Source organism: Candida oxycetoniae (genome assembly GCF_023343755.2).
Source record: "Candida oxycetoniae strain CBS 10844 chromosome Unknown scaffold6, whole genome shotgun sequence".
In the NCBI taxonomy this organism is placed as follows: domain Eukaryota; kingdom Fungi; phylum Ascomycota; class Pichiomycetes; order Serinales; family Debaryomycetaceae; genus Lodderomyces; species Lodderomyces oxycetoniae.
This window is the reverse complement of record NW_026055365.1, coordinates 400,296-419,736: the sequence shown is the minus strand read 5'-3', so window position 1 is coordinate 419,736 and position 19,441 is coordinate 400,296. Positions and strand designations below refer to the sequence as shown.

Here is a 19,441-nt window from a genome sequence, read left to right as displayed (position 1 = left end):
AAAAAAACTCTGAACAAGCTGAATCTATCAAGAATCAATAATGTTGAAAATTTTGAATACAAGAGATAACCTCTGCCTATAGAAAAAGAAGAGAGTATCAGATATAGCTGTAAAAACTCAAAAGTCAGTCAAGTTAAGCACAATTAGTAGCCACTACATTCCATCTCCCCATCTCTAAACACCCCATTCCCTCTTTTCTTTCCCTCCTTCCTTTCCTTCTTTCCTTTCCCTCTTTTCTTTCCCTTTTTCACATTATCAGCATTAAAATTGCCAAATGTTTTACAATGTGACTCATGCATCTTTTTGGGTAGCGACTGAAAAAAAAAAGCTCATTAGCCTTTCCATTTCAATAAGTGAATCTAGAGGTAATAAAACAATAGTGATATAGAGATATAGCAATGTCTGCACAGGATCAGCCAAGTGAAAGTAAACTTTGGGGTGGTAGGTTCACTGGGCCCACTGATCCCTTGATGGATCTTTACAATGCGAGCTTGCCCTATGATAAGATAATGTATGAGGCGGATTTGACTGGTACTAAAGTATATACTCAAGGATTGAATAAATTGAAATTGATTTCTGATGAGGAATTGGTCAAGATCCATGAGGGACTAGAAATTATCAGGCAGGAATGGGCTGAGAATAAGTTTGTTGAAAAGCCAGGGGACGAGGATATACATACGGCAAATGAAAGAAGATTAGGTGAGATTATTGGCAAGCATATTGCCGGGAAAGTCCATACTGGTAGATCGAGAAACGACCAAGTTGCAACAGATATGAGAATCTTTGTACGTGAGTCGTTGAAGAATTTGAGTCTCAAATTGAAGGCATTTATTGAAACAATTTTGAAGAGAGCTGAAAGTGAAATATCAGTATTGATGCCAGGATATACCCATTTGCAAAGAGCACAACCGATTAGATGGTCTCACTGGTTGAGTTCATATGCAACCTACTTTACTGAAGATTATAATAGATTGCAACAAGTTATAGAAAGAGTTAATAAGTCGCCATTGGGGGCCGGGGCCTTGGCGGGTCATCCATACGGTATTGATCGTGAATTTTTGGCAAAAGGCTTGAATTTTGACGGCGTTATAGGTAACTCGCTAACAGCTGTGAGTGATCGTGACTTTGTAGTTGAGACATTATTTTGGGGTACTTTACTCATGAATCATATTTCGAGATTTGCAGAAGACTTGATTATCTATTCCACAGCAGAATTCGGTTTTGTTAAGTTGGCAGATGCATACTCTACCGGTAGTTCGTTGATGCCGCAAAAGAAAAATCCTGATTCATTGGAGTTGTTGAGAGGTAAAAGTGGAAGAGTGTTTGGTGGACTAGCGGGTTTCTTGATGTCGACAAAATCTATTCCTTCTACTTATAACAAGGATATGCAAGAAGACAAAGAGCCATTATTTGATGCTTTGACCACTGTTGAGCATTCAATTTTGATAGCTACCGGAGTAATAAGTACCTTGACAATTAACAAAGAGAAGATGGAGGCTGCTTTGACCATGGATATGTTGGCTACCGATTTAGCTGACTATCTAGTTAGAAAAGGTGTACCATTTAGAGAAACACACCACATTTCCGGTGAATGCGTTAGAAAAGCTGAGGACGAAAAATTGAGTGGCATTGACCAACTTAGCTTTGAACAATTCAAAGAAATTGATGATAGATTTGAAAAAGACGTTATGGATAGTTTTGATTTTGAGGTAAGTGTTGAAAGAAGAAGCGCCATTGGCGGTACTGCAAAGAGTGCTGTTTTGAAACAATTGGAAAATTTAAAGGCCCAGATTAAGTAGCCTTTGTAGATTACCAGAAACAAAATTTGCAATATTGAATATTGAAAATACTGAGCTCATGTATTTTTATCTCCAATCTTTCTCAAAATTTGCAGGTATGTACAAATTTTTTTTTTTTTTTTTTTTTTTTTAAACTTGCTTGATAATGGGCTTTTGTTTGCACGGCATAATAGACAAATTTTAAATTGAACAGATGGAAGAAGATAATAGAAACAACAGCGGTTTTTTGGTTATTAAAAAATTGTTCAACGATTTGCTGTCCCGAATGTCCTTAACCTTTGTGTTATAGATTATTGGGTGCAAAAAAAAAAATAAAAGTTGAAAATTTTTTTTTTTTTTTGTTTATTACCTAGCTTTACTCATTTTACCTCTTCTTTTTTAGAATAGGGTAAAGAGATGTTATTGTAACCACTCGGCCTCTTTTGTGTTTGGAGCCAAACCCATTTGTTGTCACCCGATCAACTCAGATTCAAAGAAAAAGAAAGAAAAAAAATAATAAATAAAATCGTATTACAAACTATTTGCGTATAATTACATGCCAAAATATTAAATGCCAACAAAAACTAATAGAATCAACTCTATATTCATTTCTTTTCTCCAATAATAAAAGTTATAAAATGTTTTATCTCCGAGAATAAGTGGAATTACACCTTGATAACCAGACCATGCTCTTTTTCCTTCTCTTCATCCAATTACGCAGAGGGGAGGGGGACACACCGTGGGCTTTACTCACAATAATGTTAAACTAATTTGATCTTTAGTTTGCTCAATGCTCTTGTCAATAATTTATCTTTAAGCCTTCCTCTGGTAAATGCCAGCCCAATCTGAATATCCTTTTCATCCTTCTCTCCCTCAACATCATCATCATCATCTTCACCACCAACATAGTTGTAGCATGAATTATACTTATCTAATAGCATTTCGGAAGATTTTGGCAAACTTGAATTGCTGGATGAACTCAGATTTCTAAAGTATATATCAGTGTCAACTGGTTTCTCTTTTAGAAACTTATACCAATCCATTTCCTTTTGCCATAATTCCTTTCTGCCCTTTTTAAACTCTTCTGTAATCCTGTCCAAATCAATGATTGGTGTAAGTGGTACTAATTCTTTTGGAGGATTCCTAATAACATTTATCTGTTTCCGAGCCTGCTGCCTATTTAGAACTTGTTGCTCAGGAGGCTTTGGAGAACTGGAACAGGAACTAGTACTGATTTGCATAGAGGGCATCAACGATAGTACCGATATTTCACTATCGTGAGGTCTCAAGTCTATGGAGTGAGACCTTCTGTGGTGAGTTCCGTACTGATAGTTTGGACTGGAGATTACGTTTTGCAGCAGCAGTTGTTGTTTCTGTAATTGTTGCTTCTGTTTCTGCCACGATTCATTCCTCATTCTGCACATTCTTGGAACAGGAGTGTATGCCACCTATAATTCGTTTACAGAATGTTCAAAAGGTTGGAAAAGTCCATCATATTTATACAGATTGGAAAAGTCCATCATATTTATACAGATTGGAAAAGTCCATCATATTTGTACAGGTTGGAAACTCATTTGTCAATGCACATACTAATAGCATGATAATTATTGGTTTATGATGCAATTAATCTAGACTCATTTAATAAATGTATTCACACAAAATATCTTCGTGGTAAAAGGTATTGCAATATCTGACATTTCTCCGTTTATAATACTCTTTTCTTTCCTTCTTTTCAATTGTTTAGATTCACCAATATCATGACGTATACTTCAATCTAAAGATCACTCTGGTTCTAGAATTCCAGTTTTCTGCCAATGAGGGTTATAGTTTAGTTCCAACACTTGCCTCAACAGAGGCAAAAGGAAACATACAAAACACACACACACACACACACACACCTTGTTAACTCCATTGGCAAATAACACTTTGTAACCTTCTCTAATTCCGAGCGACAAGCCTTTGACACACAGATTCTAACACATTATAGCTTATCCTTGCATAAGACCTTCAATCGTTGAAGTATATGCTATTAGCACTTTTCATAGCAATAAAATCGAAAACCAAGACAATCACCTCTACTAAATCAGGAAGAAATGGTGAACTATGGAAACCACTATTACTGATCCCAGCTTTTTGTTCCATCACAACAATTTGTCTCTCTATTGTATAGTCTCTTGACAATGTTATAGCAACAGCTTCTCTGATTGCCCTTAACTCCATCGGAAATAATACTTTGTAACTTGTCTCTGATTTTGACATACAGATTTTGACATATTATAACTTATCCTTGCATGAAAACCTTGAAAGCACTCCTATTCAAGACTCTTTTTACAAATCTTTTTTCCCTTTATATTCATACACTTGTTTAAAACATTAATACATCGTTAGATTTGGTTTGCGGCCCGCGGTGAAAAACCGAAAACCAAAACCGCTTGAGGGAGGCAAAAAATAAAAAAATAAGGGGGTTTAAAGGCAACGTTTTATCGTTCGTGATGATTTTTTTGGAAAAACAAGTTGGTGATAATATGATATACGCAACGCTAAAATATGAGGCGTAGCCATGACAGAATATGAGGCATCTACATATAGCAAAAGAGTACTTTACCAATGATTTCAAGGCAATTGATCAATGATTTCAAGGCAATTGACCAATGATTTCAAGGCAATTGACTAATGATTTCAAGGCAATTGACTAATGATTTCAAGGCATTTGACCAAGTTTCTCTATCAACAGAAATCGCTCTATTTTGATAGAAATAACTCTTTAATGTTGAGAGTAATTGCCACTTGATTATTCTTAGTAGAGCAGCTTGTAGCAAAAATGTAAAAACAACAACAGTTTATTGCTCAAGATCATTTCGAGATCATTTTATTTGTCAGTTTTGAATAAAAATTATATATGATCTTGTATAAAAAATTAGAGGAAAGTAATAAGTATTTCGAAAATCCCTTACCGAGAAGTATTATTTGAGAAATTGGGTATAGAGCCGCTACATACCCGCGGACCCATACCTGTGGACCCATACCCGCAGACCTCATATAAGGCTTTCAAAGCTTATTTTTTTTTTACCACTTATTATTTACAACCTATATATTACTGCTTATTAATTTACCACTTAAATATTACGGCTGAATATTTACTACTTAATTTTACTTATTGCCGAATTTTACTGCTGAATATTTATCTTACTCTGCTCGATAGGGTTGTAGCAAGTTAGTCTTTACTAGTGTCTTTTACTAGTGTCACACTTTGCTAAATTTTTACTTACTACTGCATTTTACTTACTACTGTATTTCTTTGCTATTGAATTTTTATATACCACTAAATTGTATTTACTACTTGTTTGATCTCTAATTTCTCTCTACTCTCACTCTTTATATTCTTTCTCTACCCTCTCTATGCTTTCGCTTTATGTTCTCTCTCTAATTCTCTACATTCTCTATATGTTTTTCTAATTTCTCTATGTATTCTCTCTATATGTTTTCGCTTTATATTCTTGCTAATATTCCTGCTTAATATTTTCTCTTTATTCTCAGATTTTTCTCATAATATATGCAACCACTCTAATACACTTCTCTGCATATTCATGTTGGTCCACTATCGAGCAGAGCGAGATAGTATTGTAACAAGATAGTCTCGCTCTGCTCGACACTATGTCGCTCTGCTCGATAGTGTTGTAGCAAGCTACAAAGTGTAAGTGGCAGCTAGTCAGTGTGTAAACTATATTAATTATATAGTGATAATATTTGATTGGCGACACTAGCTCGCTTCGCTCCCTAGTGGAGCAGTATGTAGAGTGGTGCGTGATTGCGTACCACTATCTCGCTCTGCTCTATAATGTCAGCCATATCACGTGATGCAATGTACCTTTAAAATCAAATTTGGTTGTAAAAATTTGGTTGTAAAAAATTGGTTGTAAAAAATTGGTTGTAAAGAATTGGTTGTAAAAAATTGGTTGTCAAAGGTGTTGTCAAACTCTAGCTTCTTCCTAAGTTCTTGCTAGTCTCTGAGCTCCAGCAACACTTAGTAGCTTAACAGGCTAGTAGCTTAGTAGGCTAGTAGGCTAGTAGGCTAGTAGCTTAGTAGCTTAATAGGTTGTTACGACACTATCTCACTCTGCTCGATAGTGTCGGTTAGTGGCATTTTTTTTTGTTGCAAAAAAAACGCTGCTTATACATAGTACACACTAATCAGTCACATACTAATCAGTCACATACTAATCAGTCACACACCAAATCAGTGACACATACACATATCTCACTCCCCCACTTGTCTCTAGAGCTTCTAATAGGCTAATATGGGAGAGACACAACTTTAGGGAGGTTTGTATACAAAATTTAACCTCCTTTTCTTTTATTTAATTTATTTCCATTCTTTCTTTGTTTTTTGTTGCAAAACTTTTTAGTTGAAACCATACACATCAATAACCACTCCAATATTTATACCACCGTTGGTGATGACACATACAAGAGAGCATACGGATCAGAAGGCTGGGGGGGCTGGCTCCGTATGCCGCACAAGTTCCTTTTTACATGATATTTCTAGGAAATTGAGTAAAGAGCCTCCCTCACCTCAAACTATGCATTTCAATGAGTTTGCATGCACTTTTGACAAGGTGTTTGAATTTCTAAATTACAAGAATATAAACGTTCAATGTGACTCGCTGCTTGATTTCATTACTCCTGGTTTGTATTATTATAGCAAAAGTGGCTCAAACAAGCTGGTTTTGCCTATTTTGAGCAAAATATGTTGGTGCTATATTCATCACCACCAGCTCGACATTAATATCCTTCTAAACAAGCTTCCAGAGTTTAACTTTGAGTGCCACTCCAAGCTACAGTATTCAGAAGCATGGTATCTTAATGTGGCGCCAATCAATTGCAACGAAAAGGAGGATATGCCAATCAATTGCAACGAAAAGGAAGAACTTGCATTCAATTCCAAGGGAAAAGACACCGTTACATTCAATTCCCAGGGAAAAGACACCATTACATTATATTCAAACTTTTTGGGACAAATACAGTCCTTTTTCACCACTTACCAAAAAATCATTTCAAGTGATTGTGACATTCTTGCAAAATGCGTCGATTTGATCAAGCTAACTCCTGATGAAATCGACAAGACGTGGCTAAGTAGAGTTCTTTGTGCAGATTTCTTAAACACTTGTGCAAATAATCGAGAGCTGCATCCTGCTTATTCTTATATCAAAGCACTCATCAAAGTCAATCGCACAATATCGTTGGCAGATTCCCTCAAGTTTATATTACAGGTACTTGACCAAGGTTCAATTGAGCACGTATCAACAGCAATAATAACCAAACTAGAGCTTGCAACAACAAAGATTCTCAAGTCTTCAAAAACAAACGTTTATAGCACTTTTAACAATTTGCATTCGAGAATCTCAATTCTTACTGCACTCAGTTATCTCAATTACCTACTAAGCGATACCATAATTGAACACTACATGGACAAGATGCCTACCTCAATTTTTACAAATTTCAAATCATTCAAGTTGCCACCTTTGGCCAAACCGCAGGAGTATACAACGAACACAAACAATACCGACGCTTATGCTTATGTTGCAAATTATGAAAAATTATTCATCTTGCAGTATAGAGTTTTGCAACTAATTGAGCAATACGTTGAAAATGAGGTCAAATACATGGAGATGAAAAACAATTCGAGTATAAAGATTTACAAAAAGTCACGAGCAGTATTATATGAGACTTTATTTGCCAGCTTAATATCGAGTCTCATCTCGGCAGAACAATTGGATAATGATAATAATGACAATAATGGTGGTGGTGGTGGTTTTGGTCTTGTAAAATCGCGCCACGCTTACTTCATTTATACCATTTTCGCTAAAGTATTCAGTTTACAACGAGAAGAGAGAGCAAATCTCTGGGTCTTTCTAATCAACAGTGCCAACGATATCTGCTATGGGGATTTGAGATACATTCCATTATTTATAAATTTGTTTCATAACCAAATAAATAAGGACCCCAGAATCATGGATGACAATTTAGTCCGCAGTGGGCTTCAGTTTTTCATTGACACTTTTAAACCAAATCATGAATGGTCCAAGATGTTTACTGAGGATATATCCAATCAAACTCTCAATGCTACTCTGTTTAGGCACATTTATGATAGCTATACGAGTTAAATGTTAATGAATCTAATTGCTAGTAATAGCTGGAAAAAAAAAAAAAAAAGAAAAAGAAAAAGAAAAAGAAAAAGAAAAAGAAAAAGAAAAAGAAAAAGATGCTACCAATACTCATCTCATTATTTTTCACTTTAGATATCATAAACAGCTCTTCTTCTATTTCTTCTTCTTCTTCTTCTTCTTTTTGGTTACCATTGCTTAAATATCCTGGTAATGGTTCTTAAATCCACTTCAGCAGGAAATGTTTCAATATATCAAGTTTCGGGATCTAATGTCTCCCGATCTTTACCAGATTGGATTGCAAAGAAACGTAAGAAGGCACTTAAACAGGATATAGACTACTCCAATCGTATTGAATTAATACAAGATTTTGAGTTTAGCGAAGCATCGAATAAGATAAAAGTATCACCAGATGGACAATACTGTATGGCTACTGGGACGTATAAACCTCAGATCCATGTTTACGACTTTGCCAACTTGTCACTAAAGTTTGAGCGTCATACGGACTGCGAGAATGTTGATTTCGTTATATTAAGTCAAGATTGGACCAAGTCTGTGCATTTACAAGTAGACAGAAGTATCGAGTTTCAAGGAAAAGGTGGGTTTTACTATAAAACGAGAATTCCCCGTTTTGGAAGAAGTTTGTGTTACAATGAGGTAAGCTGCGATTTGCTAGTAGGAGCACTGGGGAACGATTTGTATCGCTTGAACTTAGAGCAAGGAAGATTTTTGAATCCGTTTCGATTAGACACTGAGTTGGGTGTCAACTCAGTGACTATAAACAAAGTACATGGGCTAATATCTGCCGGTTTGGAGGATGGGGCTGTGGAATTTTGGGATCCAAGGTCAAAATCAAGAGCTGGGAAACTATGGATTGATGAGCAATTAAACGAGCTGGGTATACAGGTATCATCAGTCAGTTTTCGCCAAGATGGGCTTAATTTTGCTTGTGGTACATCAAGTGGAAAAACTTTACTATATGATCTCAGGGCGAACCAACCTTTGTTAGTCAAGGATCAAGGGTACGACTATGACATTAGGAATATTATTTGGCTAGAAAATACTTTAAATCCAAACGCTATTTTGACTAGCGATAAGCGTATTGCAAAAATATGGGATCGAAATACGGGAAAGCCGTTTGCATCGATGGAGCCAAGCGTGGATATCAATGATGTATGCCACGTTTCAAATTCGGGTATGTTTTTTATGGCCAATGAGGGAATGCCAATGCATACATACTATATACCGAACTTGGGTCCGGCGCCAGCTTGGTGTTCCTTTTTGGATAACGTAACTGAAGAGTTGGAAGAAAAGCCATCGAATACAATATATTCAAACTATAAGTTTATCACAAGAGACGATGTCAAGAAACTAAGCTTGAGCCATTTGATTGGATCGAAAGTGTTGCGGTCATACATGCATGGTTTTTTCATTGATACCGAGTTGTATGAAAAAGTTAATCTCATTGCCAATCCTAATTCTTTGCGTGACCAACGAGAACGTGACATTAAAAGAAAGATTGAAAAGGAGAGAGAATCTAGAATTAGGAGTACTGGTGCTGTTACAAACACCAAGATCAAGGTCAATAAAGAATTGGCTTCTCGACTCCAAGACAAGGTTGGAGGAGATATGGCTGAAAGCGTTATTAACGATGATAGATTTAAGGAAATGTTTGAGAATCCCGAATTCCAAGTTAATGAAGAATCTCATGAGTATAAACAATTGAATCCTGTTAAATCCGCTGAAAAAGATGTTACTAGATCGAGAGGATTAACAGCGGCAGAGGAATCAGATGAAGAGAAATTTAATAATACCAACGGCAATACGTATCATGGCTCTCAAGATGAAGAAGAAGAAGAAGAAGAAGATGATGATGACAGTGACAGTGATGAAGAGGAGAGCGAGGATGAGCAAATTGTCAAGGCAAATAAAGCGAAAGTAGATAAACAGCTCGCCAAGTTGCGTCAAAAGAAAGAAGAAGAGAAGAGGTTTCAAAATGAGATGAAAGCGTTGGCCAAGGAAACACCAAAACAATCCTTACAGGCTAAAGAGTCGTTTGCTTCGCAAGTGAAGAAGCTACAACACAAAGTAGTGAAACCGAGAGATGATTCTAGGTTACAGAGACATGCTCGAGGTGAAGCTGAGCTTACGTTTATCCCCAAAAAGAAGGAAAAGAAGTTTAAACCAAGCACAAACTACAACGACAATGTTGACGGGTCAGGTGGTGATAAAGGCCGGTCGAAACAACGATTCAGTGGCCGTAGAATTGCTTCAAAGAATCAATTCCGCGGTATGTAGTGTACGTAAAGAATAAGAAAACAAATGTAACTGTTCTTTAGAACACTAACTCTTGAGGTTATCATCTTGAGGTTATCATCTTGAGGTTATCATCTTGAGGTTATCATCTTTTGTTATTTGGTCGATATTCGTCAGCCTTCCTCATCGCGGGGCCGTTGAAAAAAAAAAACAAAACCTACGCATAAGAGTAAGAAGGAATTCTTGTACATTTTGATGATGATGATGATGATAGTTATTACCCCTTAGCACTAGGCAGATGTCTCTTAATAATTTTCTTAGACAGCAAAAGAAAGAAGCCGGTGTTATTGAAACAAATCCTCAACTTCGCCCCAGGTATGTACAAAAAGTGACATCGATACCACAAGCTGAGAAATGGCGGAGTATAGTTGTAGGAGAAATATCATCGAAGTTGACGCAAATCAACGATGCTACTTTGAATGATGTGCGGATTCGGGAGTTGAATGATGAGTTGAACAAGTTGTTCAAGGATAAGCGAAGTTGGGAGTATCACATAAGGGAGCTTGGCGGTAACGATTATATCCATACAGGTAGAGATATGATCAATACTGGAGTCGATGTTGCAGGATGGAGATATTTTGGTAGAGCAAAAGAATTACCAGATGTTAAGGAAATGATTGAACTGAAAAAGAAGCAAGAGAAGCAAAAAGGAGGAAGGAAAGGATTTGTGTCTAAGGAAACAGCACTAAGTATACGGAAGAAAAAACTCGATGATTTTTACTACGGCAAGGAAGATGATAAAGAGCTTGTTGAGTTTGAGCAAATACGAAGTAAAGAAATGGCAACTCAAACTGAAGCATCTTCTAGCCAAACTGAAATTGAGGTAGAAGACGCCAACCAAACACAAGTCAAATTAGAAGAGTTACCAACGAATGAACAAGTTTCTAAATGGTTAGTTGACAAAAAGAGGAAACAGCTTATGAGTAGATTAGGATTATAAAGCAATTTCTTTGACAAAACAAAAAAAAAACTACACACACTATCAAGCAGCACTGACTAGCCTTCTACTATTATCTGCTGGTCTCCTCCTTGTCTCAGTCAATGATCTCCAGGATACTATCGACTATAATCACCCCATTTATTCGGTACATTTCATCGGTGTCATTAATCTTTTCTGGATCAACGCTTTTACATAAACTTTTCACCACATAAGTTTTAAACCCACTTTTGGCACAGTCAATAGCAGAGTGCATGACGCAATAATCGTAAGCCAACCCAACAAAAACAGCTTCATCTATTTTATTAGTTTCCAAAACCAGTTTCATCTCGGTATGATGTAAACCCCACGAGTCCTGAAAACATGAATAGTATTCCCGGTCTTGCAAATAACCCTTTTTAATAACTACTGCCTTGCTTATGGCGCCATTTTGCACCTTTTCCAATTTATTTGCAAACGATGGTGCAAAACAAGCACCATGGGTTCCTTGTATGCAATGGTCGGGCCATACAACTTGTGTTTTAGTTTCTCCTGTTTCAGGATTTTGAAACTCGAGCTCAGTGAAAGGTGAGACTGCATGTTGAGACGCAAAAGATGTATGGTTTGCAGGATGCCAATCTTGTGAAGCAACAACCAAGTCCCATTTCTTCAATTCCAGTTCACAAAGTAGCTCATTTATAGCCGGAACAATGGTCCTCCCATCTTGTATTGCTAATGAACCATTGGGAGGAAGAAAATCCTCTTGCAAATCAATTACCACCAATGCTCTTTTGGTCATTGTTCAAACTAGCCTTTGGTACCTTGTTTAATCTTTCAAGAATTCAAGATTCCCTTTTGGGAAAATTAATGAAAAAAAAAAATGAAAAAATAAAATTAACCCATCACCATAATTTTGTTAGTTAAAACTTTTCACTATAAGAAAGATAATTGAGCAGTTTTTAGTTAGATGCACTGTTATGCAAGAAGGGATGGAGTAAAGTATTTTACTTTAGTCGCTAACTTTGTTAACTTTGTTAACTTTGTTTTGAACCAATAGTATGGTGATTGGAAACTAAAGTTTGGTTTAGAATTGTTGGTATGGAATTTGAGACTTTGTTGGTTAGGTTGAAAATTTTGAATGTAAAGTTGTGTTATTGGTGGTTGTCGCGGTAGTGACGGTTGATTTTCGGATACAGCATCCTGACGTTATTTCGTTATTTAGGTGCTAAATGTGTTTATTAAGGTGTTATTGGGCACAAGGCGCCGGAAATACGTGGATTATGAATTGTGGGTTGTGGAATGTGAGTTGTGGAATGTGAGTTGTGGAATGTGAGTTGTGGAATGTGCATTGTGAAGTGAATTGTGAATTGTGAGTTGTGCATTGTGAAGTGAATTGTGGACTAAGGACTAAGGATTGAGGGCTTAGAGACTATTTGAGCCATTGGTTAGACGTGTCATCCATTAGCCAGTATGCGTGGGAACCTGCTGACTGGAAACTGTGACTTTTTTTTGCATATTCACGGGTGTTGCTTTTGTTCTGTTACTTAAAATCCATGGACTACGCTGTTATTTCAATATCAATTGGTGGTTAGAAGAGGAAATAGTCTATATGCAAAGTGGTTGAATGATATTAGAGTACTAAAACGAAAAATCATCAAAATATCCCAGCGACTCGGTTAAATGTGAAGGAAAGAATAGGAGAGAAAGGAAAATAGGGAGAGGGTGGGAAAGAAGAGAGAGGGGAGAAGAAGAAAAAGTGAGACAAGGGAGAAAAGGGGAGGGTTTAAATCCATTTGCTCTCACGGTATACGGTATATTGTGGTTGAATAAAGCTGGTTTTATTAACCACCACTCCTTTACCAATTTGTTTTTAGGGGAGAACTGTGGTATGTTAAAATTTGTGATATAAATATCGGACGAAATGTCCTTTCTGTAGAGGTTGATGTTATTGTTCCTTACAACATAAACAATCAATTCAAATTTTAATAAAAAGATGCCAGGAAACAACAACAACAACAAACAAAACCCAGTCGCTCAAGGAAGCTATGATAAGAAGGTTGATGTTTTAGGAAAGAGAGCTGTTGATGCTGAAGTACAACAACAAAAGGCTAGCAACCAAAATGCCAACAATTCTGGTAAGAAATAAGCTTGGTTTTTTCTCTTCTTATTGGTTTGGTGCCGAAGCTAAGATGATTAGAGCTATTTCGATCAACTTTTGATAATCTATATATTATTTCAATAGACTGTATAAATTGTTTCAGTGTGAATACTATATGTTACTTTTGAAAGTTTTGAAAACTCGTAGCAGAAGAAACCTCAAACTTACTAGCTCGTCTATAGTTGTCATCTTTTTCATCTAAACTGAGCCTCTAATTTAACTCTTGTATATATACCTACTTATTCACCCATGCGTTGCCACAAATACACGTTCTTTGGAAAACCATTGTCCACAAACCGATAGTTGTTGGTTCGTAAACCAATAAATCACTAACCAATGAAATGGATCCACATCTGGTACACCTTCTGACTTTTTCGTCAAAAATATCTATTTTCCTTAAGGCATCTATTTCTACTTTTTTCTCAACATTACCACCACTCTTGTAAGGACCCAAACCCAACCATTGTGTATTGTAGAAAAATAGCTCAGAAAGTTTTATTTCCTTTGTCACATTTATAGTATATCTATCAACAATCAATTTTGCAACGTGCTTAACTTCAGAAACATCTCCCAAGATCAATTTTTGCTCCACTTTCAAGGAGTACCCTTTTTCCTTATCGGAGAATCTCAATGTTTCCTTGGATATCAAAGCATCGCATTCACGTAGATAGTTTTCAAACAAGTTTAATGTAATCGGGGCATTGTTGACAATGGTAAAATATCTATTCAACGAGTCTTTCATTGGTGTCAAAAGTTTGTTACTTTCTGCCAAATCCTTGTGTAACTTTTTCAATATCTCATGTGTTTTACCCATTGATGTGATGGCATACATGAGAAATAGTCGCGGGAGTTTACTCAATATAACAGGTATCACTACTGAATTTGATGTATCAAGCTTGTTGCTCTCGTTTTGAAAAGATAATCGTAGTAGTTCTTGGTTGAAATAAGTCATGAGGTCGATTAACCATTTAATATTACCAATTAGAGACAAGATACATTCTGCACGAGTTATTGAATCTTGCATTGTGTCTTCACTTGGTTTCTTTCTCGATATTTGTCGATAAATACTTGATAAGGAAAACATTATGGCAAAATTGATGCTCCTCAAATTCAATACTATCCATGCAATATTCCTCATTGTTGAGTAACCTTGAGCTTCTCCAATGGTTAACTGCAAAGAGAGCAATTTTTGCAAAGGGGGATTGGATAGTAGCTTATCAACAGATTCTTTACCAAAAGCATCAAGTTGGAAATTCATGGACTTGTGGGATTCACTAATGATAGACTCAACAAATTTTTGAATTATTAGATTAACATTCTTAACGGGCGTCTGCTCTAAAAGTAGGCGTCTCAATCTGTCAATCTCAGATTGTATCAAGATGACCAAGTCGTTGGAGCAGATGCTTGTATAGCATGCATAAGCATGTATAAAGGCAAAAGCAACAGTCGTAGCAAAAAGCTCCTTTGGTTGAAAACTCAAATTGCGTACTTTTTCGATAGGCTTTAATATTAGATTGGTGTTGTCACCGTACATTTCAGTATAAACAAGCAAGGTCATATTCGGTGATACTGCCATAATCAACAGATTTGTATGATCTATTGCTGGAAACGTGTATCCGATATCAAACATTGTGGATATAGTAGCAGGCGGAAACTCCCTTTCTGTGTTTAGAATTTTCAATGTCTTATTGTCAATGACATCAATGTGGCCGCTCTGATACATTACAAGAGTGTACAAATCGGATGGCCCATTCACTATAGATTGGATTTGGCCCGGTCGCGTTAGTTTATCCATAAACTCAATCGACTTTGCTTGAACTTTCTCTTCTTCTGTCACTGCTGCGCTTTCTGTTGTTTTCCTTAAGCGGATAAACGCGTCCGATAATAGATCCCCCATATTGACCAATTGATACCTAAATATTGTAGATCCGTAGCTTATTAATATACTCAACTTGGACTCCTTATCTGCATTAGCAGACACAATGTCAATTGAAGTCAACTCGTTTCTGTGTTCATTTGTAAATTCTGGAATTGGTTTCATTTGATGAATCTTTTGCAATTTCAAAGTAGGCAATTTTTGATTTTCCTTTGGGGTATGATAGTGGGGGTCAGTCTTTTGACTCTTTGCCGATTCAATTAGAAATCCCCAATCAATAGTTATTGAATATGTAATTATATCATCCGATAGCGAGTCCCATATAGTTACAATTATCTCCTTATCGTTTGTGAACCCAATTGATGCCTTGTCTATGAGTAACGGGTCCAGACTTAAGGTCAAGAATGTTTTATGATACTCCACTTTGTGTTCTCCTTGGTAATACAACATAAACACTCCGTTTTTTCTCAATGCAACACAAGCTTGTTTTGTGGGTATAGGGTGTGATATTCCGTGGGGGGCATATTGGCTCATTCCGTAGTTGTACAAATAAGATTCTTCCAAATTGACCAACGAGGCTGGTTTATTCAATATTTGAGATTTCTCTATATTTAGCCATTTGAACGAAACAATCAATGCTCCGGGATTGATAGGAGAGTTGATATCCTGGTTTATTATATCGCGATAAATCATTTCCATATGGTTATAAGATGTCAACTCGTAACTGGGAGAAGAGTCCTTTGTCTCCAACAAACGAACTCCCGCTAATAAGATATAAAAGTTCCCATAAACGTCAGATACAGCAAGATTCGTATTCAACATGCTCCATGATACAAGCGATATCTCGGGTAGAAAGCTATTGGCAAGCTTTACGTTTATCGGCTGTGGCTCTGCTAATGACCAGTTTTCACCATCCTTATTTTCAAGATATGTCAAAAGTAAATTGTATTCAAATGTCTTTACTGGAGGAACATAAACAATAAAGCCATTCTTTGACCACGAAATTAAGCACAGAGGATTAACATCCTGAATGTACCGATTGGTATTTTCCATATTATATAGCTAACAACGTACCAAAACCCCTAACCTTGACCTAGTTGAAAGACCTTACAAACATATATTCGTTTTATAAAAAGTCTTCTTTTATAACTTGGTTCAGTTTTTTTTTTCACCATAATAAAAAAAAAAACAAACCATCCATACTACAAACTACAAACTACAAACTGCAAACTACAAGCTACAACGTCTTGAAGAGCTATAAAGGAAACTTTTACAAACATTTGAGTCTTGTTTTAGATCTCTAGTTGGGTTTATTCTCCTGGAACTGGGTAATTGTTGGTCCATTCAGCAACTCTTTTACCTAAATCCTTAACCTTTGAGCTATTATCAGCCAACTTTTTGAAAGATGCAAGTAACTCTTTAGGGACTTTACCTTCTTCTTGTTTCTTTAGCTCGATAGATATAGCCACGGCTTCGTCGATGAGATCGGCTACTTTTGTGAATTCTTCGAATCCAAACCCTCTTGTTGTCATTGCCGGAGTACCAACTCTCAATCCCGAAGGGAAAAGAGCGCTTGTATCACCAGGGATGGTGTTTTTGTTGGCAGCAATATTGGCTCTTTCCAAAACGGCTTCAACACGAGCACCGTCGATATTTTTTGATCTCAAGTCAACCAAGATCAAATGCGTATCGGTGCCTCCAGATACTAATTTGAACCCCTTGTTTACCAAGGCATCAGCAAAATGTTTCGCATTGGCAACAACTTCTTCTTGATACTTCTTGTACTCTGGTTCGGCACACTGTTTCAAAGCAACGGCTAAAGCAGAAATAGTGTGATTATGAGGACCACCTTGATGACCAGGGAAAACTGAAAAATTGATTCTTCTCTCTAAATCGTATGGGATCTGCTTTCCCTTTTTGGTCACTTTTCTAATACCCTTTTTAAAGAAAATCATTGATCCTCTTGGACCTCTTAATGACTTGTGCGTAGTAGTTGTAACAATATCTGAAAAGGGAAATGGTGAAGCAGTCACACCAGCTGAAACCAATCCTGAAATATGAGCCATATCAGACAATACATAAGCACCCACTTTATCTGCAATTTGCCTCATTCTCTGGTAGTCAATAACTCTTGAGTATGCCGAAGCACCAGCAACAATCACCTTGGGTCTAAACAATTGAGCATTTTTCTCCAACGTGTCATAGTCAATCACACCTGTTTCCTCGTTTAATCTGTAAGGCATGGTTTGGAAGTATTTAGAAACAAACGAAATCTTTGTTGTATTTGTTTGATATCCGTGTGACAAGTGACCTCCATGAGGCAAGTCCAAACCCATGATTCGATCACCAACTTCCAAAATGGCAGAATACGCATACAAGTTGGCAGGAGCTCCAGACAATGGCTGTACATTAACACCCCATTCATCCGGGTTCAACCCAAATGCTTCCAATGCCCTCTTTTGGCATAAGGATTCAGCCTTATCAATAATCTCGTTACCTCCATAGTACCTTTCCCCGGGGTATCCTTCGGAATACTTGTTTTGCATTTCAGAACCTAACAATTCCATAACCGCTTTCGATGTGAAATTCTCAGAAGGGATCAAGGTAATAGAATTCTTCTGCCTAACTCTCTCCTGGTTCAAAATATCTGCCATTTCAGGATCAACTTCTTGAACAGATTTGGAAACTAAGGCCTGAGCAGAGGGTGAAACAGCATACTTCCTGATGGACTGTAACTTTGTAGATTGGGCCCTAAAGGCACGCACGGTGGATGAAAGCATACTTGGCAGGAAATGAAAAGGCAAGGAGGAGGAAACAAAGGCTCTGCTAAAGAAAGAGAGGTGGGGCTAGTATGGCGTGGTATCGAATAAAAAAATTCCTTTGGGTGAAATTTTTCATCCCCGTGTCACGTGATTCGACACACATTCACTATCGAGCAGAGGGAGGAAGTGGTGTAATCAAGCTCGTGTGTTTCACTATCGAGCAGAGCGAGATAGTGGGGTAATCGAACTCGTATTTTTCACTATCGAGCAGAGCGAGATAGTGGTGCGATTGAACTCGTGTGTTTCACTATCGAGCAGAGCGAGATAGTGGTGTAATCGAACTCGTGTGTCGATAGTGTCGGTGGCAGCTAGTGTCGGTGGCAGTCAGTGCTGCTCCACTATCTCGCTCTGCTCGATAGTGTCGATAGTGTTGGTGGCAGCTACTGATGCTCCACTATCTCGCTTCGCTCGATAGTGTCGATAGTGTCAATAGTGTCGACAGTGTCGGTGGCAGTCAGTGCTGCTCCACTATCTCGCTTCGCTCGATAGTGTCGCTCGATAGTGTTAATAGTGTCGATCGAGAAGGTAAGTTTATGTATAATGCCACAGTTTGTATTGTTGCCACAGGAATGGATCAGCTCGAACCATGGGTCTTGCATAATCGCCGATATACTCAATCTCTGTTTCGAGTTGATTGCCAAAATTTGACTTATTGGCATTTCCATCAGTTGAGTTTCCGAGTAACTTTTGAATTTCTGATTGTTATGTCGAGCCAGCTCCCATGGGAATTCGTCCTTGAGAAAGAAATACAAGATGATTCCAATGGACCAAATATCCGTTGCTTTGCCATCATATTTCAAGCTTGCAAATGTCTCTGGCGCAGCATACTTTTCTGAGCCAACCAATCCAATCGATTGTCCCTGTTTCAAAGTTACTTCCTCTGCAGTAGCGAAATCTATAATTTTCAAATGCCGAAAGTCCAAGTCAAACACCAAATTCTCCAACTTCAAATCCCGGTGACATATATTTAAAGAGTGGAGATACTGCACTCCCTGGCATAATTGTTTCCAGATACACAACAATTCATCAACACTATGAGATGCAGTGGTTTTTAGCAATTTTGACAAATGTTCAGTTCCTGCCTCCATATACAATTTCACCTTAGACCCCAACTTCAGCTTTTGGTATTTGTAAACCGTAATGATATTTCTATGGCAGAGATTCAGTAACATAGCATGTTCATGGAGCACTCGTTTTCGAAACTCGTCTTTACTTTCAAAAGTCTCCTTGGTATGGTACACTTTCACCGCGTAGGGCACTTTGTGCCTATCCATATACAACTCAACATACCCACTTATCCCTTTACCTAGTGTGCAAACCTTCTTATCAAATCTTGAGAATCTGGGTACCGGTGCCAAAGGTGATACCGCCGTTGCTGTTGTAGATAACATATCTTTACTGAAAGAAAAAA

The 19,441-nt window shown here is 37.3% G+C and overlaps 8 protein-coding genes across 8 annotated transcripts; 3 read left to right on the top strand and 5 right to left on the bottom strand. All coding sequences in view use genetic code 12, as the record gives it.

The window, feature by feature from the left end:
• Positions 1–398: 398 nt before the first annotated feature.
• ARG4 (argininosuccinate lyase) lies at positions 399–1,799 on the top strand (the record flags this gene model as incomplete). Its single annotated transcript, XM_049326680.1, has 1 exon — positions 399–1,799. The coding sequence occupies one exon, from the start codon at positions 399–401 to the stop codon at positions 1,797–1,799; it is 1,401 nt and encodes a 466-aa protein (XP_049182351.1).
• Positions 1,800–2,539: 740 nt separating this feature from the next.
• KGF56_000737 (uncharacterized protein) lies at positions 2,540–3,193 on the bottom strand (the record flags this gene model as incomplete). The annotated part of the gene is made up of 1 exon (XM_049326679.1): positions 2,540–3,193. One exon carries the CDS (start codon positions 3,191–3,193, stop codon positions 2,540–2,542), a length of 654 nt encoding a protein of 217 aa, XP_049182350.1.
• Positions 3,194–6,358: 3,165 nt separating this feature from the next.
• KGF56_000736 (uncharacterized protein) lies at positions 6,359–7,942 on the top strand (the record flags this gene model as incomplete). Its single annotated transcript, XM_049326678.1, has 1 exon — positions 6,359–7,942. One exon carries the CDS (start codon positions 6,359–6,361, stop codon positions 7,940–7,942), a length of 1,584 nt encoding a protein of 527 aa, XP_049182349.1.
• A 213-nt stretch (positions 7,943–8,155) lies between these two features.
• KGF56_000735 (ENP2) lies at positions 8,156–11,198 on the top strand (the record flags this gene model as incomplete). The annotated part of the gene is made up of 3 exons (XM_049326677.1): positions 8,156–10,232; positions 10,520–10,573; positions 10,627–11,198. 3 exons carry the CDS (start codon positions 8,156–8,158, stop codon positions 11,196–11,198), a joined length of 2,703 nt encoding a protein of 900 aa, XP_049182348.1.
• A 94-nt stretch (positions 11,199–11,292) lies between these two features.
• PNC1 (nicotinamidase) lies at positions 11,293–11,973 on the bottom strand (the record flags this gene model as incomplete). The annotated part of the gene is made up of 1 exon (XM_049326676.1): positions 11,293–11,973. One exon carries the CDS (start codon positions 11,971–11,973, stop codon positions 11,293–11,295), a length of 681 nt encoding a protein of 226 aa, XP_049182347.1.
• A 1,594-nt stretch (positions 11,974–13,567) lies between these two features.
• MED16 (Med16p) lies at positions 13,568–16,261 on the bottom strand (the record flags this gene model as incomplete). Its single annotated transcript, XM_049326675.1, has 1 exon — positions 13,568–16,261. The coding sequence occupies one exon, from the start codon at positions 16,259–16,261 to the stop codon at positions 13,568–13,570; it is 2,694 nt and encodes an 897-aa protein (XP_049182346.1).
• Positions 16,262–16,518: 257 nt separating this feature from the next.
• SHM1 (glycine hydroxymethyltransferase) lies at positions 16,519–17,988 on the bottom strand (the record flags this gene model as incomplete). The annotated part of the gene is made up of 1 exon (XM_049326674.1): positions 16,519–17,988. One exon carries the CDS (start codon positions 17,986–17,988, stop codon positions 16,519–16,521), a length of 1,470 nt encoding a protein of 489 aa, XP_049182345.1.
• A 422-nt stretch (positions 17,989–18,410) lies between these two features.
• On the bottom strand, positions 18,411–19,421 carry PRR2 (Prr2p; the record flags this gene model as incomplete). Its single annotated transcript, XM_049326673.1, has 1 exon — positions 18,411–19,421. One exon carries the CDS (start codon positions 19,419–19,421, stop codon positions 18,411–18,413), a length of 1,011 nt encoding a protein of 336 aa, XP_049182344.1.
• Between the last annotated feature and the right edge of the window lie 20 nt (positions 19,422–19,441).